Source organism: Hyperolius riggenbachi, chromosome 6, assembly GCF_040937935.1.
Source record: "Hyperolius riggenbachi isolate aHypRig1 chromosome 6, aHypRig1.pri, whole genome shotgun sequence".
NCBI lineage: Eukaryota > Metazoa > Chordata > Amphibia > Anura > Hyperoliidae > Hyperolius > Hyperolius riggenbachi.
In genome coordinates this window covers 231,780,503-231,804,722 of record NC_090651.1, presented here as the reverse complement: position 1 = coordinate 231,804,722, position 24,220 = coordinate 231,780,503, and the positions used below count along the sequence as shown (strand labels likewise).

Genomic DNA, 24,220 nt, shown 5'->3' with positions numbered 1-24,220 from the left:
CCCCACCCATGGCCACGCCCACTCACTGCATGACCACTCCCGTTTTTTGCCAACCCCCACCTAGTGCCCACAGGTGCCCCCGATCTCCAAGGACCCTAGGAACGCCCCTGGTTCAAGTTAAGGCTCGAAGTGTTAGACCAACAAAAATCTCAGATAAACAGAAGCGATGAATGATGAAAACAGTCAGAGTCAACCCACAGACCAGCACCAAAGACCTACAACAATCTTGCTGCATATGGAGTCACTGTGCATCGTTCAACCATTTGGCGCACTTTACACAAGGGGATGCTTTATGCGAGAGTGATGCAGAGGAAGCCTTTTCTTCGCCCACAGCACAAACAGAGACGCTTGAGGTATGCTAAAGCACATTTGGTCAAGCTAGCTTCATTTTGGAATAAGGTGCTGTGGACTGATGAAACTAAAATTTGAGTTATTTGGGCATAACAAGGGGCATTATGCATGGAGAAAAAAGGACAAAGCATTCCAAAAAAACACCTGCTACCTACAGTAAAATATGGTGATGGTTCCATCATGCTGTGGGGCTGTGTGGCTAGTGCAGGGACTGGGAATCTTGTCGAAGTTGAGGGACGCATGGATTCCACTCAGTATCAGCAGATTCTGGAGACCAATGTCCAGGAATCAGTGACAAAGCTGAAGCTGCGCCAGGGCTAAATCTTTGTAAAAGACAATGACCCTAAACACTTCTCAAAATCCACTAAGGCATTCATGCAGAGGAACAAGTACAACATTCTGGACTGGCCATCTCAGTCCCCAGACCTAAATATATTTGAAAATCTACGGTGTGAGTTAAAGAGAATCTGTACTCTAAAATTCTTACAATAAAAAGCATACCATTCTCTTCATTATGTTCTCCTGGGCCCCTCTGTACTGTTTCTGCCACTCCTTGCTGCAATCCTGGCTTGTAATTGCCAGTTTTAGGCAGTGTTTACAAACACCTTACTGTGTGACTCATGCAGAGCTTGGAGAGGGTGTGTAAAGCTTCTGCCAATGACAAGCAGTGCTGCACATTCCACACATTCCAGCCTCAGCCCGACAGAGCCGACAGAGGAAAGAATATAAGATTTATTACAGAGACAGTGCAACTAGAAAATGCTGCAGTAAGACAGACCACATTAGAACAGGCATAGGAACTTATAGGATAGAAGAAATAAGGCTCAAAATTTTGTTACAGAGTCTCTTTAAAGAAAGCTGTCCATGCTCCGAAGCTATCAAACCTGAATGAATTAGAGATGTTTTGTAAAGAGGAATGGTCCAAAATACTTTCAACCAGAATCCAGACTCTCATTGGAACCTACAGGAAGCATTTAGAGGCTATAATTTTGCAAAAGGAGGATCTACTAAATATTGATTTCGTTTCTTTTTTGTGGTACCCAAATTTATGCACTGCCTAATTTTGTTTAAACAATTATTGCACACTTTCTGTAAATCCAATAAACGTAATTTCACTTGTACAATATCACTGTGTGTGTCTCCTATATGATATATTTAACTGACATTTTTTATTGTAACAACCAATGATTTATACAGAAAAATTATGACGATTAACAAGGTTGCCCAAACTTTTGCATCCCACTGTATATGCAATTTACAAACCTCACCCTTTATTTTAAACTATGAAACTGAGCTGAGCTAATGATTGTTTGAACTTCCCTGCCGTAGAACCTTATCTAAAGCTGTGTCTCACTGTTTCTTTGATGTATAAGTGTTTCAGAAAGGTACTGTAGCCGACCCACTCACCATAAGGGGGGGGGAATGGGAGGGTGACAGAAGGTAGCATTGATGCTATCATGCTTTTTCTGTCTGAAATTTGACTTTAGCCAGACAGTCAGATTTTTCAAAGGATTGATTACAGACACCGAGAAGAACGAGTAGAGTAATGGGCAACACACAGAGGCATGTGGATCCGTCATCAACATACCTCTCTGCTTACCGTAGGTACCTTTGCTTTGGGTTGGGTGTCCTTTATTCACTTAAGGACCACAGGCTTCTCTTCCCCCCCCCCCCCCTCCCCCCTAGTGACCAGGCTTTTTTTTACAATTCGGGCCACTGAAGCCTTAAGACCTCGCTGCAGGGCCATACAACTCAGCACACAAGTAATCCCCCCCCCCTTTTCCAACAGCCACCAACAGAGATTTCTGTTGGTGGGCTCTGATCCCTGCCAGTATGTTTGTATATTTTATATATATATTTGTTTTATTTCTTATATAAATGTACCCTTTTTTAAATTATTTTTCTTTCCCTCCTTCCCTCTCCCCGCCAGCCCATCACATCGATCGGCTGTCATAGGCATCAACTTATGACAGCCGATTGCTTCTGAGCCTCCAAGGTGGATGTCACACGGCTGTCTCCAGTACAGCGCTGCCATAGATAGTAGATTTATAGTGTAAATAGATGGACAGTCTCCTGGCGGCACCGCATTGGCGCGAGCAATCTCCTGCAAAACCCCGCCACAGGACTTCACGCCAATTGGCGTGGAGCGGTCTTAAAGTGAACCTAAAGTCACTTAAAAAAAACGAGATTAACTCACCTGGGGCTTCCCTCAGCCCCCTGCAGACGATCGGTGCCCTCGCAGCTCCGCTCCGATGTCCCAGGACCCGCCGGCGAGCACTTCCGGTTTGGCCATCACCGGCCGACAGGGATGGGAACGCGAGTGATTGTTCGCGTTCCCAGCCTGTATATCGCCCCCTATGCTGCTATTGCGGCCAGGAGGTCGCAATAGCAGCATAGGGGGCGATATACAGGCTGGGAACGCGAACAATCACTCGCGTTCCCATCCCTGTCGGCCGGTGACGGCCAAACCGGAAGTGCTCGCCGGCGGGTCCTGGGACATCGGAGCGGAGCTGCGAGGGCACCGATCGTCTGCAGGGGGCTGAGGGAAGCCCCAGGTGAGTTAATCTCGTTTTTTTAAGTGACTTTAGGTTCACTTTAAAGATGTTAAACCAGTGAAGATCATTCTGTAAAGTTTCCATGGTTTCCATGCACACATGTATTCAAACTATGTACACTTCTTATAGCTACATTTACATTTAGAGAGGGACAGATGTACTAATATCCAGATAATATCCTTGTCAATTTTGACTGGATGACATCCAGTCCAATTATACTCCCTGTACTCCCCAGTTTATATCTGATACAGAAGGTCACAAATTAAACAGAGGAAAATAATGCTTTAATAAGTAGAAGTTCCAACCATGTGATGTTGAAGCCACCTGCTTCTTAGTTTAAAATAGTTCTTTAATTATGCCAAGGGATCTTATGACCCAGACGTTTGAATCCAAGGTTGTGAATTATCAACATATGTGCTTTCTAAATGAGCTAATTGATAAGAACTCATGGTCATAGGGGATATGAATTATTGCCTGTGTGTTCCGTCTTTACATCTCTAAAGCAAAACTCCAGGCGTAATTATTTTTTTACCTTTCAAATGTGTGTGTTATCTGCTTTTTAAAAAACAACACAGAACTTCAATTGCATCTTTAGGATTGCTCTGCACCAGGGGTGTAACAATAGACCCTGCAAAGAATGCAGCCACAGGGGGGGCAGAAGCCGCTGGAGGCCCTGTGGGGGGAAAAGTTTATTTTGCTCGTCCTGAGAGACTGACAACTACGATCACCAAGAGAAAAAGCTTTCTGCTCTCTGCACAATTGGTCTAATGACTGCATCTGCTCAGCCACTAATAAGGAATTACACAAAGTTTTGTAGGCAAAGATTTGTAGACCATGCCTCTCCACCCCCTTCCCAAGTGCTGTGTACTATAGTGATGCTGGAGCAGTCTGCAGAGCCAGTTCTGCTCCCAGCCTCTTCACCCACCCCCCAAGTGCTGTGTACTGTAGTGATGCTGGAGAAGTCTGCAGAGTCAGTTCTGCTCCATCAGAGATGGACAGAGTGAGTGTAGTAAGCTGAGGCTGGGATCACACTCGTCTGTCAGTTTTCTGTATGTGTTTCTGCACATGTGTGTCTGTATGTGTAAAAACAGGGACATTTTATTACAGAGGCTAATGTAATTGATAGAGAAATGCCTGCAGTTCTTTAATGCTGTCTGTTTTTATTTGCATGGGAAAAACACATTCAAGTGTGCACTAACCAATTGAATAACATTGGTTCTCAGTTTACCCAGGGCCGGATTTGTGGGCAGGCCCCGTAGACCGGGGACTAGGGCGGAGCCTAAGGAGGGGCGGGTTAACAAACTGTCCTAACAGCTACCTATGAAATCCTACAAAATAATGGGCATGTTTGTCTGCAGCCGTCCCTCGGACTGCATCGTGGGAGGCGCCGAGGGATGGAGCTAAGAAGACGCCTGATGGGTAAGATTAACCCCCCCCCCCCTCGCCCACCCGCACAGGTGATTTAATTTACTGGATGAAATCCGAATAACAACTATTCGGATTTCATCCAAAGTCGTTATTTGAGCATGCCGTGTGTGTGTGTGGTGGGCGCTGATGACAGCGGGCCTTGGGAAGTAAAAAGTACAAATCCGGCCCTGAGTTTACCTGTGCAGAAAGTGAGGCACCATCCAAAGTTCTGAAGGGGGGTGGGGGTGGTTTCTAGTTACGCCCCTGCTCTGCACAAAGTTGTTCTAGAAAGATTTCTGATTCAAAAATGTAAAAAAAAAAAAAAACTCCCAGCAACACACATTTAACACAATAACTGGTAGCCAGGGCTCTCTCTATTAGTGTTTCCTGCTAGTTCTCTATATATACTAATTTTTAATTTCCTTGAACATTTTACATGGTGCTTTATTCATCTGTGTATCATCTTTGTTTCCCATATTAAGTTCTCAGCATGTGTGCATTTTAAGTATATGTGCCTAACTGTACAGTGACAAAAAGGGTAATGGTACTATATCAATTGATCATAATAAGAAGGTTTGATATACCACACTAATGTACAGTATTTCAAAGTCCAGTGCACATCAAACTAAAAGTCTTACCAATGCCAAACATCTTGTGTGAGTTGCCAAGCCCCTCACCTGGCTCTCTCCCTGCTTCCTGTTGTCCATCCCATTTATGCTACATCACTTCCTTTTTGGTATCCGTTCCCGGCCTCCCTCCCACATGTCCTGAAGCCAAGTTTCAGAAGAGTCCACTACGTTTGGGAATGGTATCATCTGCATAATTGCCTAGCAGACACGGGACAGAGTGTATCAATATTGTTCTGTGAGCACATTTGTCTTGTATGCTGGAGTGGGCACACTATGGGAGGTGTGTTTTGTTTTCTCCGGTAGCATAACAACTGAAAAGTGGGTATAGAAGTAATGCCAACCAGGAAGTGATGTCACACAGGATGGACAGAACTGACCGGTTCCTGCCATGAATGGTATTGCTTGTGTAGCAAATTCATAATAGATTTTTAAGGGTATGATTTGTCATGATCATATCCTGCCTCATTCTACATAAGAAACAGAAGTGAAATGGAATTGTAACAATAAACAAATCAGAACTGTATCACCTACCTTTACTTTTTCCTCGTCGTGGGAGGTCCTTGAACATTGAGGTCTCCCTATGGTATGGTAGCCAGGGCCATAAATAGCAGTTTATCTTACCTGGGCACACATGAATAATTACATTTAACCAACTGTGCATATGACCTCAGGCCAATATGCTCAGTACAGGCAGCAAGCTGCACCTGTGTGTCCTGTCAAGCAACACTTTACTCAAGAACTATATTAATGGGATACATAAAGGGGTACTGTATTTAAACTCCAGTAGGCCATATGTCTTTATACTTCCAGTTTTCAAGTACGTCTTGAAATTAGCAATAGGCTGCATTTTTTATTAACATGTAATTTGTGCCTCCATCATCCATATTTTTCACATGCAAACACTATTTTCTTTATGAAAACTATACATGGTTATCTTTACTGTACTCCTACAATTCATCATCTGTCATAGAAAACATTTGGACTCTGGCACACCAAAGGATGTCATAAATTATGTGTTTATCTGGCTCTGACAAACCAATTTGCACTGTTTTTGGAACTTTGCCATAGGCCACAGTCTGGAGAAGTCAATTATGTTAAAGCAAACCTGTCATGTAACTGGACGTGACTAGACTACCTGCGATAAGGTGTCTACATTTTCAAAACAATTCCTGAGCATTTGAACGGCTCCTGGATCTGTGGAAACAACATGTGGGTGTCAGTTTTGACTTTCCCACATTTCAGCTAAGCCCCACCTTTATGTGCTGATCTTTGTGTGTGATGCTAGCGCCCCAGAGGCCTGTAGGAGCTCTTGTGTTAAACTATGAAATGGATAGGTGGGGCATAAAAAGGCCGGGCTTAGCACTGGGAAATTTAAGTTGCACCTTGAGACTGCTGGTGAAGATTATTACATAGGTAACACCAGTCCTAAACTTTATCCATGTTGCTTTGATATCAATGTTTTAAAATGATAATGATATGTAATATCTCTGCTGCTGCACATACATACCTTGTGTGATATGCTTTATACACAGTGTGAACAAGCGCTAGTCAAGTTCCTTGACCTTCAAGTCCATCTGTCTAAATTAATTGGCAGGCTTGATTAAGCTTCCATGAAAAAAATCTGTAGAACGGTGCCTTCACAATTATCCCTGCGTTTTTTTGTTTACGTTTTATCGTATTTACAATTCCGCATTCTACAATTTTTCACATTCGATATTTATTTCAGAATCCGATTTTTTGTCTTTGCATACGTATTACATCAATTTAAATGAAATGGTATATAATGAACTACACATAATAATAATAATAATACAAATTTTCACATTTGGAATCCAAACTTTTACATATCCATAGACCTGTATTGTTTGCGTTTCGCATTTCTGGTGTGAAAAATGCATACATGTGGGCCGGTTTCATTCTACAAAAGATCTAGATCTGAAAATTTGCATTGAAACGCTCAAGAAATGCAATGTCATTGACTTTCATTCGAGGTGTGACGAACGCAAATTTTCAAATATGAAATTAGCATACACATTCTGTCATGTGTGAGAGTACCCTTAAAGGGAGACTTCAGTCACACAAAACATTTTTTTTAACTTAACCTGCTTGCAAAGAACGCTCCCAGCCGTGGTAGCATGGTAAGGAGGTGCAGGGCTGGTCAGGTTTGTGGGGGTGGCTGGTGCTTGCCAGAGGGACTCAGACCGACATCGTGGGCATCGGCTAATTCCAGGGGGGCAATTCCAGGTAAGTTAAAATCATTTTTTTTTTGGTGTGACTTAAAGGTCAACTGTAATGAGAGGTATATGGAGGCTGCCATATTTATTTCCTTTTAAGCAATACCAGTTGCCTGGCTGTCCTGCTGATCCTCTGCCTTTTTAGCCATAGACCCTGAACAAGCATGCAGTAGATCAGGTGGTTTTGACATTGTCAGATCTGACAAGATTAGCTGCATGCTTGTTTCTGGTGTGATTCAGACACTACTGAAGCCAAATAGATCAGCAGGGCTGCCAGGCAACTGGTTTTATTTTAAAGGAAATAAATATGGCAGCCTCCATAGCACTCTCACTTCAGTTGTCCTTTGAGATTTCCCCTGAGGACAATTTTAGGTACTTACAAAACCCAAATAAACAGCAAATAGCTGGCATTTGGAGGAGTATAGTAGTCAGCTGATTGGCCGCTTTCATGTAATTGCTTAGATATTTGATATAACATCCTGAAGGAGTATCTTTTCCTGTTTCCAGCACCACCTCCATCTTGTCTCGGGCCTCCCTGGCACGTCTTCACTCGGTTGGCTTCCCTGAAATTTTGGACTGCAATAATGAAGTGGCAGAGGTGGTTGATCCTTCAAGCCCAGTGAACTTTAACCCCCAGAGAGAAGAAGCAGATTATCTGCAGTGTAATGAAATTGTTTTGCAGTTTCTGGCCTTCAGCAGGTAAGCAGTAGCTTCTGTGTCTGTGTGTGTCTGAGCTCCTCATGAATTTTTAGCATCTATTCTTTCTCTGACATATGTTAATCACTGAGCATCCGAAAAACTTGTGTGGCAGTCATGAGTGTCAGGCTTATTTTACAGTTTACAGAAAGAAGTCACAATAAAGAGAGAAAAGTTACATTTTTGCACAGAGTTTGTATGTTCTCCCAGTGTTTGCGTGGGTATTTTTTCCCAGCAGTGAACCCATATACAGTCCTTTGCAAAAGTTTTCGGCTCCCTTGAAGTTTTCCACATTCTGTCATATTACTGCCACAAACATGAATCAGTTTTATTGGAATTTCACGTGAAAGACCAATACAAAGTGGTGAACACGTGAGAAGTGGAACGAAAATCATACATGATTCCAAACATTAAAAAAAAAAAAATGCGGGGTGTGTAGAACCACCTTTTGCTGCAATTACAGCTGCCAGTCTTTTAGGGTATGTCTCTACCAGCTTTGCACATCTAGAGACTGAAATCCTTGCCCATTCTTCTTTGCAAAACAGCTACAGCTCAGTCAGATTAGATGGACAGCGTTTGTGAACAGCAGTTTTCAGATCTTTGAACAGATTCTCGATTGGATTTAGATCTGGACTTTGACTGGGCCATTGTAACACATGGAGATGTTTTGTTTTAAACCATTCCATTGTTGCCCTGGCTTTATGTTTAGGGTCGTTGTCCTGCTGGAAGGTGAACCTCCACCCCAGTCTCAAGTCTTTTGCAGACTCCAAGAGGTTTTCTTCCAAGATTGCCCTGTATTTGGCTCCATCCATCTTCCCATCAACTCTGACCAGCTTCCCTGTCCCTGCTGAAGAGAAGCACCCCCAGAGCATGATGCTGCCACCACCATATTTGACAGTGGGGATGGTGTGTTCAGAGTGATGTGCAGTGTTAGTATCCCGCCACACATAGCGTTTTGCATTTTGGCCAAAATATTCCATTTTGGTCTCAACTGACCAGAGCACCATTTTCCACATGTTTGCTGTTTCCCCCACATGGCTTGTGGCAAACTGCAAACGGGACTTTTTATGCTTTTCTGTTAACAATGGCTTTCTTGCCACTCTTCCATAAAGGCCAACTTTGTGCAGTGCCCGACTAATAGTTGTCCTATGGACAGATTCCCCCACCTGAGCTGTAGATCTCTGCAGCTCGTCCAGAGTCACCATGGGCCTCTTGACTGCATTTCTGATCAGCGCTCTCCTTGTTCGGCCTGTGAGTTTAGGTGGACAGCCTTGTCTTGGTAGGTTTACAGTTGTGCCATACTCCTTCCATTTCTGAATAATTACTTGAACAGTGCTCCGTGGGATGTTCAAGGCTTTGGAAATCTTTTTGTAGCCTAAGCCTGCTTTAAATGTTTCAATAACTTTATCCCTGACCTGTCTGGTGTGTTCTTTGGACTTCATGGTGTTGTTGTCCCCAATATTCTCTTGGACAACCTCTGAGGCTGTCACAGAGCAGCTGTATTTGTACTGAGATTAGATTACACACAGGCGCACTATATTTAGTCATTAGCACTCATCAGGCAATGCCTATAGGCAACTGACTGCACTCAGACCAAAGGTGGCTGAATAATTGCGCACACCCCACTTTGCAGTTATTTATTTGTAAAAAGTCAGCTGTCACTCATCAAGCATGCTCAGCACCTCCTAATACAGAGTCCATGCATATAACACCAGCGCCTATATGCCTAGAATTTATTCACGTTGCATATGTTAGTCCAAGCTGAGCAGCATAAGTGTGGACACAAGAGTCCATATAGTTGCAGCTCACATATCATAAGGCAGAAGAATAAGCATGTAACAGTTCATTGAGGGTGAGCAAAGCCAGGCTGGGAGCAGATCATATATAGCTGAGCAGCAATAGCAGAGAAGCATAGTGACAGCGTGTGCCTGATGGTGGAAAGGCATGTGGAGTGCCCAATGGGCTCTTACTGGTCTCGACAGATGTTGGCTGGGAGGAAGAGATGTGCCAGGGGTTCAGAGGCGGTCGGGCATCAGAACAACTGCCTCCATGAGAAAGGACAGTGTCCTCGATCGATTTCGCCGGCTACTACCGGCTTCTTCAGGAGGCGTGTCCTAGCAGTCATGTCGCGCCTCCTATGTAGCAGCCGCCGCCCAATTCAGCCGCAAGCTGTAGCTACTGCAATTATGGACAAAGAGGCACTACATTGGCGAACAACTTGCATTTAATGTAGCTGGTAATACACACCATGTTTCAGGGTTTCCCCTTTCCTCAGGTATAGCTGCGGCCTTCTGGTCTAACAGTTTCCCCTTGCCTCGCTTTGCTCACAGCAAAACCCTCCGATGTTGGTTATAGATATACAGTTTATGACTACATTACTTACATGTCTGGAATTTTAATGACATATCTGTGATCAGTATTCTAAATTAATCACTGTTCTGGTAAGTCGGAGGCTTTCCTGTGTATGCTTAATTGATCTGACCTGATGTGTAGATTATAGATACCAGATATGGTAGTACTTCTGACCCACATAGCCATTGCAGAAGTAGGAGTTTTGGTGATGGATTTAGGACAGTGGTCATTGAAACTGCACATGGGAAGAGAGGGTTGTGGGCAGGGGCGTTGCAATAGGGGTTGCAGAGGTTGCAACCGCATCGGGGCCCTTGGGCCAGAGGGGCTCCAAAGGGCCCTCCCTCAACTGCAGTATTAGTTCTCTATTAGTCCTGTGCTCATAATAATCACATCTATAGATACCCCTGAATATTGGTAATCATTAACAAACTGTTCCCTATTCCCTTCTTGCACCTCTGACACTGCAGTTGCCATTGGCAGGTTTTGGTGCACCGTATCAATTGTTAGGCATAGAGTGTTTGGGGGGCCCCATGTAAAACTTGCATCGGGGCCCACATGTCTTTAGCTACGCCACTGGTTATGGGTGGCACTACACAAGGAGCATTCAGTACGGTACCATAAAGCCGCCTGCATGACTGTGTTAAAGGGAACCTTAACTGTAAAAAAAATGAGTTTTACTTACCTGGGGCATCTACGAGCCCCCTGCAGCCATCCTGTGCCCTCGCAGTCACTCATGGCTCCTCTGGTCCCCCGCTGCCAGCTAGTTTCGTTTTTGCCGACTGGGAGGCGGCCGGCCGCCATGCGTACGTTTTTACGCATCCTATTGCAGTCATCAACAAATAAATTTTTATGCGTTACGGTTGTAATGCGTAAAAATGTACTTGTTGATGACTGCAATAGCTTCCTGCACCAGCAGGGATGCGTAAAAACGTACGCATGGCGGCCGGCCGACTCCCAATTGGCAAAAACGGAACTAGCTGGCAGTGGGGGACCAGAGGAGCCATGAGTGACTGCGAGGGCACAGGATGGCTGCAGGGGGCTGGTAGATGGCCCAGGTAAGTAAAACTCATTTTTTTTTTTACAGTTAAGGTTCCCTTTAAATACATCTCAAGTACTCATGATTTGTGATGCAGATCTGTGTGGGGAGACTGATAAATCTTCCCCTGTGTACCTCCATCTGTTTATAAGGCAGTTTGAAAACCTTGTGCTATATACAAATGCTTGGGATTTGCTATGACTCAATCAGTAATGTTTATAGCACAACTTCAGGATTAGAACTTATTTTTAAATTTGTTTTCCCTTGCTTATAGTCTGCTCTAAAAGATTACTGAAAACAGACACTTAAAGGGGTACTGTTGCAAATGAATCATTTTTAGTTACTGTTATAAATTATTTTTGCAAGATTAGCAATGTTTAACATAGTTAAATTGTCTGGTAAAAACGAATCTGTACACTATGTCTGAGGTGAGAATCTCCTCACCAGCTAAGTTACCAAGGTCCAGCTCACTTACTGATGTGTTTACAACTGTTAGCAGGCTCATCTGGCTGTTATGTCACTCCCTACGCCCTCCCTGTGAGGCAAACTTTTTATTTCATAAAGTATAAATGCTATTTCTGTTCTATGTCTAGTTCAGTGATACCTCATGACGTTATAGCTTAATGCTCAGTTCTAGGACAAAGAAAAAAATAGTATATCTTTGAATAGTGTGGGGCTAAAATGTATTTTTGGTCTTTATGACTGCCCTGTGTCCCCAGTGCATATTATCCGCCCACGTGTAATTTGGGCCCAGTGAAAAGACAAACAATGGCTCTCCCTGCACTAGGTAATTTTAGGGAATATATTAAATACTGTATATTCCACTACTGATTTCTTCCTCTGGACATGTAATTTGTATTCCAGCCATTGCCGACACCTGAATTGCAGTCATTTTGTCGTACTTGAGACTGCGCTGCTATAGCCGTAATTAACATTACGGCCCATGGCGGCGCCCAAATCATGCACGGTGCCAAGCGGTGCGGAAATAACCTGACCCACACTATTTTTATTAGAACCTTGCAAAGCAAATTTTAGTAAATCACTGTTATCACATTCCTAATAGAATATTAAAACCATTTTTGTCCTTATTAGCCTCCAGGGAAACGACATCTACACAAACTGGCCCCAAACCGTCTACTTCACTTTTCAGTTCTATCGATTCCAACCAGCAACAACCCCCCGTTTGCAGCTGGTACAGGTGCATTCTAAAGGTGCCTCCAGAAGGGAAATATCAACAAGGGTACTTGTGCAGATCAACCAGGATGGTTCTATAAACAAGGGTAAGTGTTTGTGTTTTACTGCTGCTTCCATGGCTATATTGCTAATTGTCTATTTGTACAGTATACTTAGTCACATGACCGATGGTCTGCATCTGTAGAAAGATATTCTGGAGCTTATAGCAACACTGTTACGGTGAGTTGGTAGCAAAGTGAAGGTAGCTGCTAAAAATCCTTGTTGTTACCCATCATATTAAAAACCAGCCTGGCGTTCTATTAATTAAAAAAAAAACTATTGCATGCAGCCAACTGAAAGTTGGCTACATGAAAGCCCACTAGAGGGCGCTCCTGATGCGTACTTCTGATCGCCTCAGGCGATCAGAAATAACAAGAAAGGCCGCGATGAGCGGAGTGACGTCATGGACGTCATACGACGTCCTGACGTCAGCCACCTCCGATCCAGCCCTTAGCGCTGGCCGGAACTGTTTGGTCCGGCTGCGCTGGTCTCGGGCGGCTGGGGGGACCCTCTTTCGCCGCTGCACGCGGCGCTTCGCCGCTGCACGCGGCGCATTGCCGCGCTGCAGCGGCAATCAGGTAGCACACGCGGCTGGCAAAGTGCCGGCTGCGTGTGCACCTTTTTATTTGATGAAAATCGGCCCAGCAGGGCCTGAGCGGCAGCCTCCAGCGGTAATGGACGAGCTGAGCTCGCCCATACCGCCAGGCTGGTTAAACGACCAATTGTAAAACTACGTTTACATGCTAGATTAAACTAGGCTTCAGCAGCTGATAAAGACTGACTCAGGCAGAACCTAGCAAGCATCTTGCGTGTATACATTGTCTAAAGAACCAGGATGCTGGATCTTTAGTGACCCCTGACTACAATGTTCTGTGAGTGGCACCCTGTCCGCAGGAAGCAGCTCTGTTGTGCGCCACTTTTCTCTGCCCCACCTTCTAGTAACAAACGTGCCGTCAGCCTGCGGACTAGTGATGTGTCTGTACAGCATTGGGCCCCGGACTGTTGCCCAAGTCATCACTGCTAATCCCTGTCCGGTAACAGTGTACAGGGCCTTGAACTTCGGAAGTGGAAAGAAACCCCATCTACAGGGGATGTCTAAACTTGTGTATTATTTCAGCAACCTCTGAAACTACTGATTATTTTATTATAGAATTCTAGTTTTAGCTTTAGATGGTTTGGGTATGGGTAAGAACTGCTGTCATGTTTGTTTTTGCTAAAAAAAGAGAAAGGCCCCTTAAAGCGGTATTGTCACCATAAAAATCAAATTTTAACAGCATCTGGTCTGAGTGTATTAAGTGATAAATATGCTAATCCTGCATTCAAAACTTTCAAAACTTTTTCTGCTGTTTATGCTTTGGAGTTATTACATACTTTAGGAGCACTGGCCCTTTAGTAGTCAGTGTCAAAAAGTTGAATGCTGGGAGTTCTTTTTATCTATAATATATTCCTCCTCTTCTATTTATTTCCCTGCCTAGCTGCTTATCAGAAACACTATCTGCTCACTTGTGTTTACAAGCAAGGCTGAGGTGACTCAGCGATTGGAGGAGTAAATAAAAGTAAGTAAATAAAAAGACAGGCAGTTCCTAGTGGGAGTTGTCAGGAACTGGCCCTGCGGCAAGCCTGCAGATACAGTTCCCGACTGCGAGAGGGAAGCAGCCTTAGTCAAGCTACAACAAGGCTGTCACACCTCAAAGCACTTCTCACTGCCACCACTAGCTGCTGCTAGACACTTCAGCGATTCTCACTCTGCTGTCGAGTGATCTACACACAGTCAGCGTTTTCGTATTCGGGTCAGCTTTGCGCTTTAGGCCAAATACGGGAATGCCACGCACACACACACACACACACACACACACACACACACACACACACACACACACACACACACACAGTACAATAGTACAGTAGCAAGGCACAATCAGGCACTGAATCTTGTAACGCAAGTTACACTGCAGTCTCTCTAGGCTATGAGCGTTGGCTTAGTACAGCAGAAGTCAAACTTATTAAATAACAATTTAATATTCCAGAAACAGGTGGAACAATGCAGAAAATAATATATACGCAAGATTTACAAAAACAAAGTAAAAATTACAAAATAAAAGTTACAAAGATACACAAGACAGTTTGCATAAAATAAACGGGAATAAACATTACCAGCATATAGATCTGAGCGTTGTTGCGAGGGGAGCGTGGTTCTGGTCAGACCAGGTTAGTCCTAGCATTGTGCTATCCCCAAAGAACTACGAATTGTGAAGGACCTGTGCGGGTTCTTATAGGCCCATTTGGGGCCTGGGGGTACAAGTCCAACCTGCCTCCGAAGGTTTGCCCAGAATGCTTGTCATATCCTGTGATATGCAAACTTCAAAGGTTTTTCCTGTCCCACTTTTGATCTTTCAGAGATTTCCCATCTCCAATAGATCTAATTTCCACAGGTAAAATTGTATCAAAAGGACTTCAAAACACTTCACACACTTCCAGCAGGCTGTCATATGTAAATTCCAGAGTTTCCTGTTAGCCCTTTGAAGTTCCCAGATTGTATAGTTGGTCAACAGGTAGCGGTTTACATGAATACAGAGTTCAAAGCAATGCAACGCCTTTGCAGGATGCCGGACAAAAGAGGGGTCATTATCTAATTACATAAGGAACTCCCATTAGCAGCTTCTTTGAGCAAGATGACAATAGTACACATCTGAGACAGTATTTCACAGCAGATCAAGGGGAGGGCCTATGACTGGCTAGTGGCCTAATGAACCATTTCCTTGCCCGAAGCTAGCAATTCAATTTAGCAGTTCCTGCTCTGCTGTTCACAAGAATTCACCTTCAGATGCAAATGTATTATTTCCAGGTGACACCACAATATTTCATAGCCCCACACCTGTGAAGTAGACACTCAAGATGGAGGCTACCTTAGATACTAATAAAAAACTAGTGCCCATGTTCTGCATATTACCATACATATCATCATCATCATCACCACATATATCATCACAGGAGTGTCTGAAGCTAATTAATACACAACAAGCAAGAGAAGGGAGGGGGGGGGGGGGGGACAAGAGTCAGGGAGGAAATGTCCGCATTAGCTTGGCAAAATGGCCGCTGCCTAGAATAGGATTTTCTGCTTTTCCTTTATAAAACTCACAGGAATCATTACGTGGATAGCACAATACATCTGTTATGCAAGTAGAAGTAGTATTTATCTACTTATATATATGTTTTTTATTTCTAGGTTTGCATGGGTGTCGCTTGTTCTTTAAGCATGCATATCAAACAACAACATTCTGGGCACACCAATAAGGCCTTGTTTTCTCTTGCAGTTTTTTTTCCTGAGGGAAGTATGGTTGTTTGGGTGTGGAGGTAATAAGACTGAGTCAATGACTGCATGCTTGTTTCAGGGACAAGTCTTGGACGATAGTGAAGCCAAAATATCAGCATGACAAAAGGTTAAGATTGTCAGCCCCTATATTTCTCTCACTACACTTTAGTACAAATAGAATTTATATCTTAATTGCTGTTTTTTTCATGTTTGGTAAAGGCTCACCCGGATATCATCTGAAATACATGGTGGATCCTGGATTCTTGAAACCGGGAGAACAACGTTGGTTTTTACGTTATTTGGCTCTCCAGACTCTTCAGATTGATGTGTGGGATGGAGAATCTCTGCTACTCATTGGCTCAGCAGCTGTAGAAATGAAGGTAGGTACATTTAAAGCCTTTAAAATTAGACTTTACATCCAAAGACCATAGGTCGACTATTAAACCAAAACTCCGTCACATTTTTGCCTCTTGTAACTTGTCTGCTGGTGATGGTTGGTGAATAAATACTCTGAAGCATTGTGTATGGTGCCCCGCTTGCCTTTCTAACTGCTTTAATGGACTGCTTTGATGTATGAGTACACACCATAGGAGTTACCAAGCATCACCATGAGGTCCCCACAAGCGCATTTGGTTTCGACTCTGTGACTCTGACTATTACACTTTATTTCACTGTGGTACCACGCTGTGCCACATAATACTGTAATTAGGCCGGCACACATGCACTGGGTGCGATGCTAAGGCCTGAAAAAAACAACACCCACCAAGAAAAAAATAAGTGCTGGGCGGATGTGGGTGATTGGAAAAATAGATTGGAAAGGGTTAAAAGTGATGTTTTCCCTTTCCTTGACGTTTCCTTGAAGGAAACCTCTTATTTTTTTGTTCTTGGGGACCTCTGTTTTTTCAGCTAGTTTGTTTTTAATATTACTTTTTGTATAGCTGGCATCAGTAAGTGGGGGAAAGGCTGGTTTATTGTTCTGAAAAAATGCTGGCAGGTAAAACAGTGAATTCTTGTACTTTCTTCTTTTGCTTGTGTATGTAAGTGTCTCTCCTAGTAGGTATAATGAGAAATGCTTTGAAAATATACCACTATTAATACAAAAAAGTGGTAGATACAGCCAATTGGATGAAATCTGTTTTTCATAGTAGGCAAGATACAGTAGTAAGAAAAAGTATGTGAACCCTTCAGAATTATACGGATTTCTGCAGAAATTGGTCATAATCTAAGTCACTACAATAGACAATCACAGTCTGCTTAAACTAATACCACACAAATAATTAAATGTTTCCATGTTTTTATTGACCACACCATGTAAACATTCACAGTGCAGGTGGAAATAGTATGTGAACCCTTGGATTTAATAACTGTTTGAACCTCCTTTGGCAGCAATAACTTCAACCAAACGTTTCCTGTAGTTGCAGATCAGACGTGCACAACGGTCAGGAGTAATTCTTGACCATTCTTCTTTACAGAACTGTTCTGGTTCAGCAATATTCTTTGGAGGTTTGGTGTAAATCACTTTCTTGAGGTCATGCCACAGCATCTCAATCAGGTTGAGGTCAGGACGTTGACTGAGCCACTCCAGAAGGCATATTTCAAATGTCTTGATAAACTTTGGAATTTATTTATTTTTTGGTCAAGAATTACTCCTGACCGTTGTGCACATCTGATCTGCAACTACAGGAAATGTTTGGTTGAAGTTGTTGCTACCAAATGAGATTCAACCAGTTATTAAATCCAACTAGATAATAGTTTAAGCAGACTGTGATTGTCTATTGTTGTGACTTAGATGAAGATCAGATCACATTTTATGACCCCAAAGGGGTCACATAATTTTTCTTGCTACTGTAGATATAGAAGAATTTTCAGACTTTGGAATCATTCATATGAGCACTGGATGGGCACTTCCATTACATTTTTTTCCGTGGGAGATCTGCTGCAGTCAAGCTCCAATGTTCAAGTCAAGCGAGCAGTACCAGCCCGTCAGTAAGATGCCAGATGTGCTGACTGTACTATCTCAGTCTTAAGTGGGATTTTTTTAAAGTGTCCAAGAATGGACAAAATAAGTAAGCGTGTATGCCTGGGACAGACTAGATCTGCACATGCCTAGTAGAACGTAGAAAAAAAACTGTACAGGAGTGGCTTAGTTCTCCTGGGCATGCGGGGACCTTACTGGCACATGCCCAGTTCTGGGTGTCCTTGTCCATGGCTAGGATCACAGCCACAAGATTAAGAGAGGCACTGTGCTTGGGATTGAAAGGTGGCCACGCACCATACGATTTTTTACATTTCTTTTTAATTCAAGGTTTACAACCAATTTTTCTGATTGATTGTAACATTTAAAAAAAAAAACCTGTCCAAATCTGTGTTCAATTTTTCCCCATTTATGAAAAAAAATTGCTTGTGTCTCTACATTATGAAATTGTCACGCTACAACACATCATACAATCTTCAAAAAAATTGACCAGAAATGTATGCGACTCCTGATCTAGAAAAATCGAAAAAAATGGAAATCCAATTGTAATTTTCACTCAACTAAAAAAAAAAGCTTTCAATTTTTCTGTAGATACTATCATAGTGAGGGGTGTGCTAAGTGTTAATGCTAAGGCTTAATGCTATGCGTATAAATACGGATTATCATTTTGAAAGGGGCGTTAAGGCTCGTACACACGCTTGATAGTCTGGAATGATGGGTCCGTCCGGACCCTCCCGCTGGCCGGGCGTTCCAGCGACAATACAGCGTGTGTACAGTCTGTCTGCAGACTGATAAGGCTGTTTCTGAGCGATCCGCCAGGCAGATCACTCAGAAACAGCCTTATCAGTGTGCAGACTGTACATACGCTGTACTGTCGCTGGAACGCCCGGCCAGCGGGAGGGTCCGACGGACCTGTCGTTCCAGACTATCAAGCGTGTGTACGAGCCTTTAGTGTTAGGTAGCAGAGTATCGTTGATAGATCATTGCCGATACTTTAACTATAGGTAACACCCAGTGCTTAAGTCAAAAGGCACACTTATGATATGACTGCCAGTAGGCAGACTTACTGGGGTCTATTCGCCCTAAAGATTGTTGAATATTGGAAAACCCATAAAATTACAAAATAGGACAAAAAAAAGTTCCAGGCTAATAAGACTTCCAAGTGATTTTCAGAGTGAAATTTTAGTTTTTTGTAAAAGCATATTTGTAACAGGTTCTTGTTAGCGCCTGTGTGTATATAGACATTTGCGCTATAGTTGTTTAGGTTCTGTGAGACGTAGTTAGAAATAAGTGTACCGTGCATTGTATATGGTGGCAGAAGTCCAAGACATTGTCCTCAAGTCACCCTCTAGTGCCAGCTTGGCACCAAGCTTATAAAAGTCGTGCATAGCATATTTCAGTATAATTACCTAGGATGGCCTCTCCTTTATCAATGCTAAGCCATTTAAGTTATATTTTTTATCCAGATTGCTCTCAATAAAATGCTTACAAAGTTTTTTTTCTATTTCTAACCTTTTATCTAGATTAAATTGCAGTAATATGGTAATGAATATGGTTGAGGGCCAACTAACATCTAATAAAAATGTTAGTGGCAGAGCTTTATGTAGATGTCACAGCAAGCAAACAAGCAGAAATATTAATCTTTGCTGTAGCAACTAGTTGGAGCTGTATGGTTGCATTGATTTAGTACAATCCCTCCCCCCCTCCAACACAATATCACAGTCTATTCAGGATTTGGTGGATTAATTTGCATTTTTGTCTCCTATCTGTGCAGCCACCGAGGTCTTGTTTAGCTGAGCTTTGCATTGTTTTCATCTTGCTCTCAATTTATTTTTGATTTCCTTTCTGGAATGGATAGCCACTGGCGATAGCTAATCAGAAGTTTGGTGCAGGTGCCTAACAGACAGTTTTAGTTCCATTACATTTCTTCACCACCGAATTTCTCTGATTTGTACTTATGTTATCTTAGTTCGATGGCAAGACCAGAGTTCAGTCACTGAATAGCTTGCTCTGCCTGAACCTCAGTCCTCTTAGTTACAGACTAATGTGGACCTACATGACCTGCACTCAAAGCCTGTAATCTACAGGTTGCTTTGCCATATAGTTGGGTACCTACAAGATACAAGATACAAGATGGATTTATTCGCCAAGTGCGGGGGTACCGTACTCGGAATTGCTTGTGGTATACATGGCAAAGGAAAAATACACGACAACAGTTGTCTATCTTACATATATGGCTATGAGTACCTTGACTAAACTAAAAGGATTAACAGTACATTTTACATTTTACGTCTGCAATTTCTACCATTTTTACATGCTGCTGCGTTAGTAGATAACCTTGACGGAGTCCAAGCACCCTTAACAGATACGATGACATCATGGATCATTGTGCTAGTGGGAGTTGGATGCAGACATGCATGCTGATTGCAGGCTAGGAGGGAATAGTCAGGCGTCAGTGTTGTTGAGCAGTAGAACAGCCTGGGGGAAAAAGGAGTTCCTGCGCCTGGTAGTCTTGGATTGGATGGTTCGGAAGCGCCGGCCGGATGGGAGAGGCTCAAAGAAGCGGCTGCCAGGGTGGGAGGGGTCGCAGGAGATCTTGGTGGCCCTCTTCCTCATCCTAGCCGTGTGGAGGAGATCCAGAGGTGGTAGGGGCAGTCCAATGATCCTCTCTGCCTCACTAATGACTCTTTGCAGTCTATGTCTGTCGCTGGCTGTTGCGCCGGCATACCAGACGATTATTGAAGAGCAAAGTACAGACTCCGTGGTGGCGGTGTAGAAACTGGTCAGCAGCTCCCGAGGCATTCCAAATTTTTTAAGTTGGCGCAGGAAAAATAGCCTTTGTTGTGCCTTCTTCTGAATTTTGGTGGTGTTCTGCCCCCATCTTAGGTCGGTGGATAGGGTTGTGCCAAGGAACCGGACTGATGCTACTCTGGAGACTTCGGTGTCACCTATGTAGACTGGTGGGAGAGTGGGAGGGTTCCTCCTGAAGTCAACAGTCAGTTCAACAGTCTTTGCGGCATTGAGGACAAGGTTGTTGTTCTTGCACCAGTTGCAGATTCTCTCTATCTCACTGCGGTAGTCTCCCTCTCCGTTAACGCCAATGAGACCGATGATTGTTGTGTCATCTGCAAACTTGATAACCTTGATGGAGTCCGAGGCGGATCTATACATTTGGCTTGCCATTGCCAAAGACCTTCCCTAGAATACACAGGCTTAGAGCTCAATATCCCAACTCCAACACACACACAATGACCAGTGAGCACACCACATTTTATAAATGTTTGATCTCAAGGCTAAAATCAATCAGGCAAAGCTTTATGGGCATCAACAACTATTTTTCAGAGGTCTTCATACACCTCCTTTGTTCGAGCCATGATGCGCATACACTAATGTGTACGTGTCAACAGGTTTCTTGGAACCACATTCTTTTAATAAAACAAGGTCTCTCACTCACACCTGATTCCAATGATTGAAAATGCCATACTCTGATCTCACCTTCAAATTATATTATTGGATCATGTTTTCAATAAATATATGACCATGTATATTTTTTTGTCAAAGGAAGAGTGGTGGTCAGCACTGCTTCTTCAAATGATTTATTTTATGTGAAAAAACATCATAGCATACATTATACATGTGATAGCAGTTTACTTAGACTGGCACATACCAGAGCGGTCGGATAGGTGCCGGGTACAGGTAGCCTGATGGCCGATTTACGCTAAGAGCTTCATCGGAGGTTGGGAGGCAGTTTGTTTGCATATTTGTGAAATATTTGGCAAATTTGAAATTGCACTTCTCAAATCTAAATCGAATTTCCAACTTCAACAGCCCTTACTTACTTAAAATAGGTATACTTTCTCTTTAAATATATAGAGGTAGCAGTTTAGCAGGCACTGATGTAGAAAGCTTTGGTAGTATTAATAACAGCTGATCCAAGTGTTAGATATGATGATTTATATTTATTCTTTTCCTCAGCAATGTTTCCCCAGCTCATTCCCATAAGCGACACAACATTGATTCATGGCATATGAGACATCTCCAGCCATCCAGCTGTCACTCACAAAGGCAGAATTATGTAGGTGTCTTTGACATTTTAATGAGAGTGAAATGTGAAACAGCACATTACCCACAGAAAATGGAAGGAAAGCCAAACCGTTATCGCACGGCAATGCTGTTTCATAAAACTCAAGGCTAAAAGTGATCAAAAATGTGTCGGAGGTTATTAAGCACACGGGAGATGTTTAAAAGCTAAGAGATAAACAGCAAAATCTCTATCTGCCATCTGTCAAACCGAAACTGTCACTGTCCAAGCTGCAAAACGATCCTTCGGGGTTTGCTATCTTTTCTATGAAGTCTTGTGATTATGATGCCTGGTCTGGCTCCACCCCAACCCAGCCAAGGATAAAAACTGTGGCTTCTCACTCTGGGATGGAAAAGATGGTGCATAAATAACTTTGGAAAACTACATTAGAAATCTAGGCCCACTTTAAAGCTGAATTTCCCCATCTCTCTCATAACTCTCATATAACACTGTAATTTTAATGCCATTGGTAATACTTTAAAGCTCCAGTTCAGCCTAACCTTTAAGGCTTGGGAACCACTGGGAGTGCTTTTGCAGTGCTTGGCGATCACCGACGTTCGGCAAAGTGATACAACATTGGATCCCTATGGGGTGATCCAATACGTATCGCTGCTTGCAGCATTTTGGGAGCAATCCTGAAGCAACCGCATCAGTGGCTGCAGCAGCCAAATTGCAGTTTGTCCGGGAATCGCTTAGATATCACGGCTCTTCTGCGATTTGGCAAATTGCAGACACTTTGCGGTGTGGCGCAAAGCGCCAATAGTGTATCCCAGGCCTAATAGTAAATTTGTATTAAATAGCAAATACTACCGCACTGGTACTGAACACATGCAGTGTGAACATCAGACAGTGCAGTGTATGTACTTCTGATGTTTGTGCGTGTCTGCCTCCTGCACGCGTTGCTGAAATAACGTGTAATGTGAATGGCAACGCGTAATGTGAATGGGGCCTTACTGAATTATAAAGCTAGGAAGTAAGAAGGGGAGTAAGAGACTAAAAACAAGTATTAAACATGTACCGTAATTAACCACCCTCAGAGGAATAGACCTGTGGCCTTTAAGGGTGCCATTGACCTGCAGGGGTGGGAGGGATAAGGAAGCCACTGACCTGCAGTGGTGGAAGGGATATGGGTGCCTCTGACTTGCAGTGGTGAGAGGCTGCTGACCTGCAGGGGTGGGAGAGATAAGGGTACCACTGACTTGCAGTGGTGGGAGAGATAAGGGTGTCACTGACCTGCAGAGGTGGGAGGGAAAAGGGTGCCATTGACTTGCAGTGCTAGGAGAGATAAGGGTGCCACTAACCTGCAGAGGTGGAAGGGAAAAGGGTGCCATTGACTTGCAGTGGTAGGAGAGATAAGGGTGCCACTGATCTGCAGGGGTGGGAGGAATAAGGTTGCCACTGACCTGCAGTGGTGGGAAGGAGAAGGGTGCCACTGGCCTGCAGGGGTAGGAGAGATAAGGGTGCCACTGACCTGCAGGGGTAGGAGAGATAAGGGTGCTACTGACCTGCAGAGGTGGGAGGGATAAGGGTGCCACCGATCTGCAGGGGTAGGAGAGATAAGGGTGCTACTGACCTGCAGGGGTAGGAGAGATAAGGGTGCTACTGACCGGCAGGGGTAGGAGAGATAAGGGTGCTACTGACCTGCAGGGGTGGGAAAGATAAGGTTGCCACCGATTTGCAGGGGTGGGAGGGATAAGAGTGCCGTTTACCTGCAGGGGTAGGATAGATAAGGTTGGGCTGACCTGGGATATGGTCCGGTTCACACTGCAAAAATAAAAAAATGATTAAAAATTATCAGTTTTTTTTATCTGTGACCCTACTTTCTATTAGCACATGGTCAGTGCAATGAATCCATTGCTGCGGATTTATTGCCTTCCCAAACTGTTCTAAGGCCTGGGACCCACTGGGAATCGCTGCAGCGCTTTAAAATCGCCATACAGCTGTGTGTAGCGGTTACTAGGGTGTTTGGCATTTACCTAGGGTGTTTGGCATTAACAGCATTTACCCGACGTTTTGCTTTGCATATTTTTTTTTTTTTTTTTATTAAAACTTTATAATACTTACCAGGCGTCCTTCCATCCGTAGATTACACAAAGTATACATTGGTCTTCCACTGACATATCAATTCGGTAATCTGACTGCACAGTGTGGAATTTTTGCACTACAGCTGCAGGTGTACCGATTGATTGCGGGCCTTAAACTCAGATACTATGAATCTGCATAAACCACCAAAAATAAGTTAGCCCAGGCCTCGCTTGTCACATACAAAAAATCCCTTCCATCCGTAGCCCTGCCCCCTAAAGGAAGGCCATAGGTGCTTCTCTATGACCAATCAGAGAAGCGCCTATGATCTCTTCC

At 43.5% G+C, this 24,220-nt stretch overlaps 1 protein-coding gene across 3 annotated transcripts in view; it reads left to right on the top strand.

Moving 5' to 3' along the window:
• NPHP4 (nephrocystin 4) overlaps positions 1-24,220 on the top strand; it is a 486,557-nt gene that overhangs the window by 313,537 nt on the left and 148,800 nt on the right. For all 3 annotated transcript variants that reach the window (XM_068240494.1, XM_068240492.1, XM_068240493.1), the window contains 3 exons: positions 7,684-7,875; positions 12,353-12,540; positions 16,026-16,186. In XM_068240494.1, the coding sequence (XP_068096595.1) occupies positions 7,684-7,875; positions 12,353-12,540; positions 16,026-16,186 (541 nt within the window). The remainder of the gene's footprint in view (positions 1-7,683; positions 7,876-12,352; positions 12,541-16,025; positions 16,187-24,220) is intronic.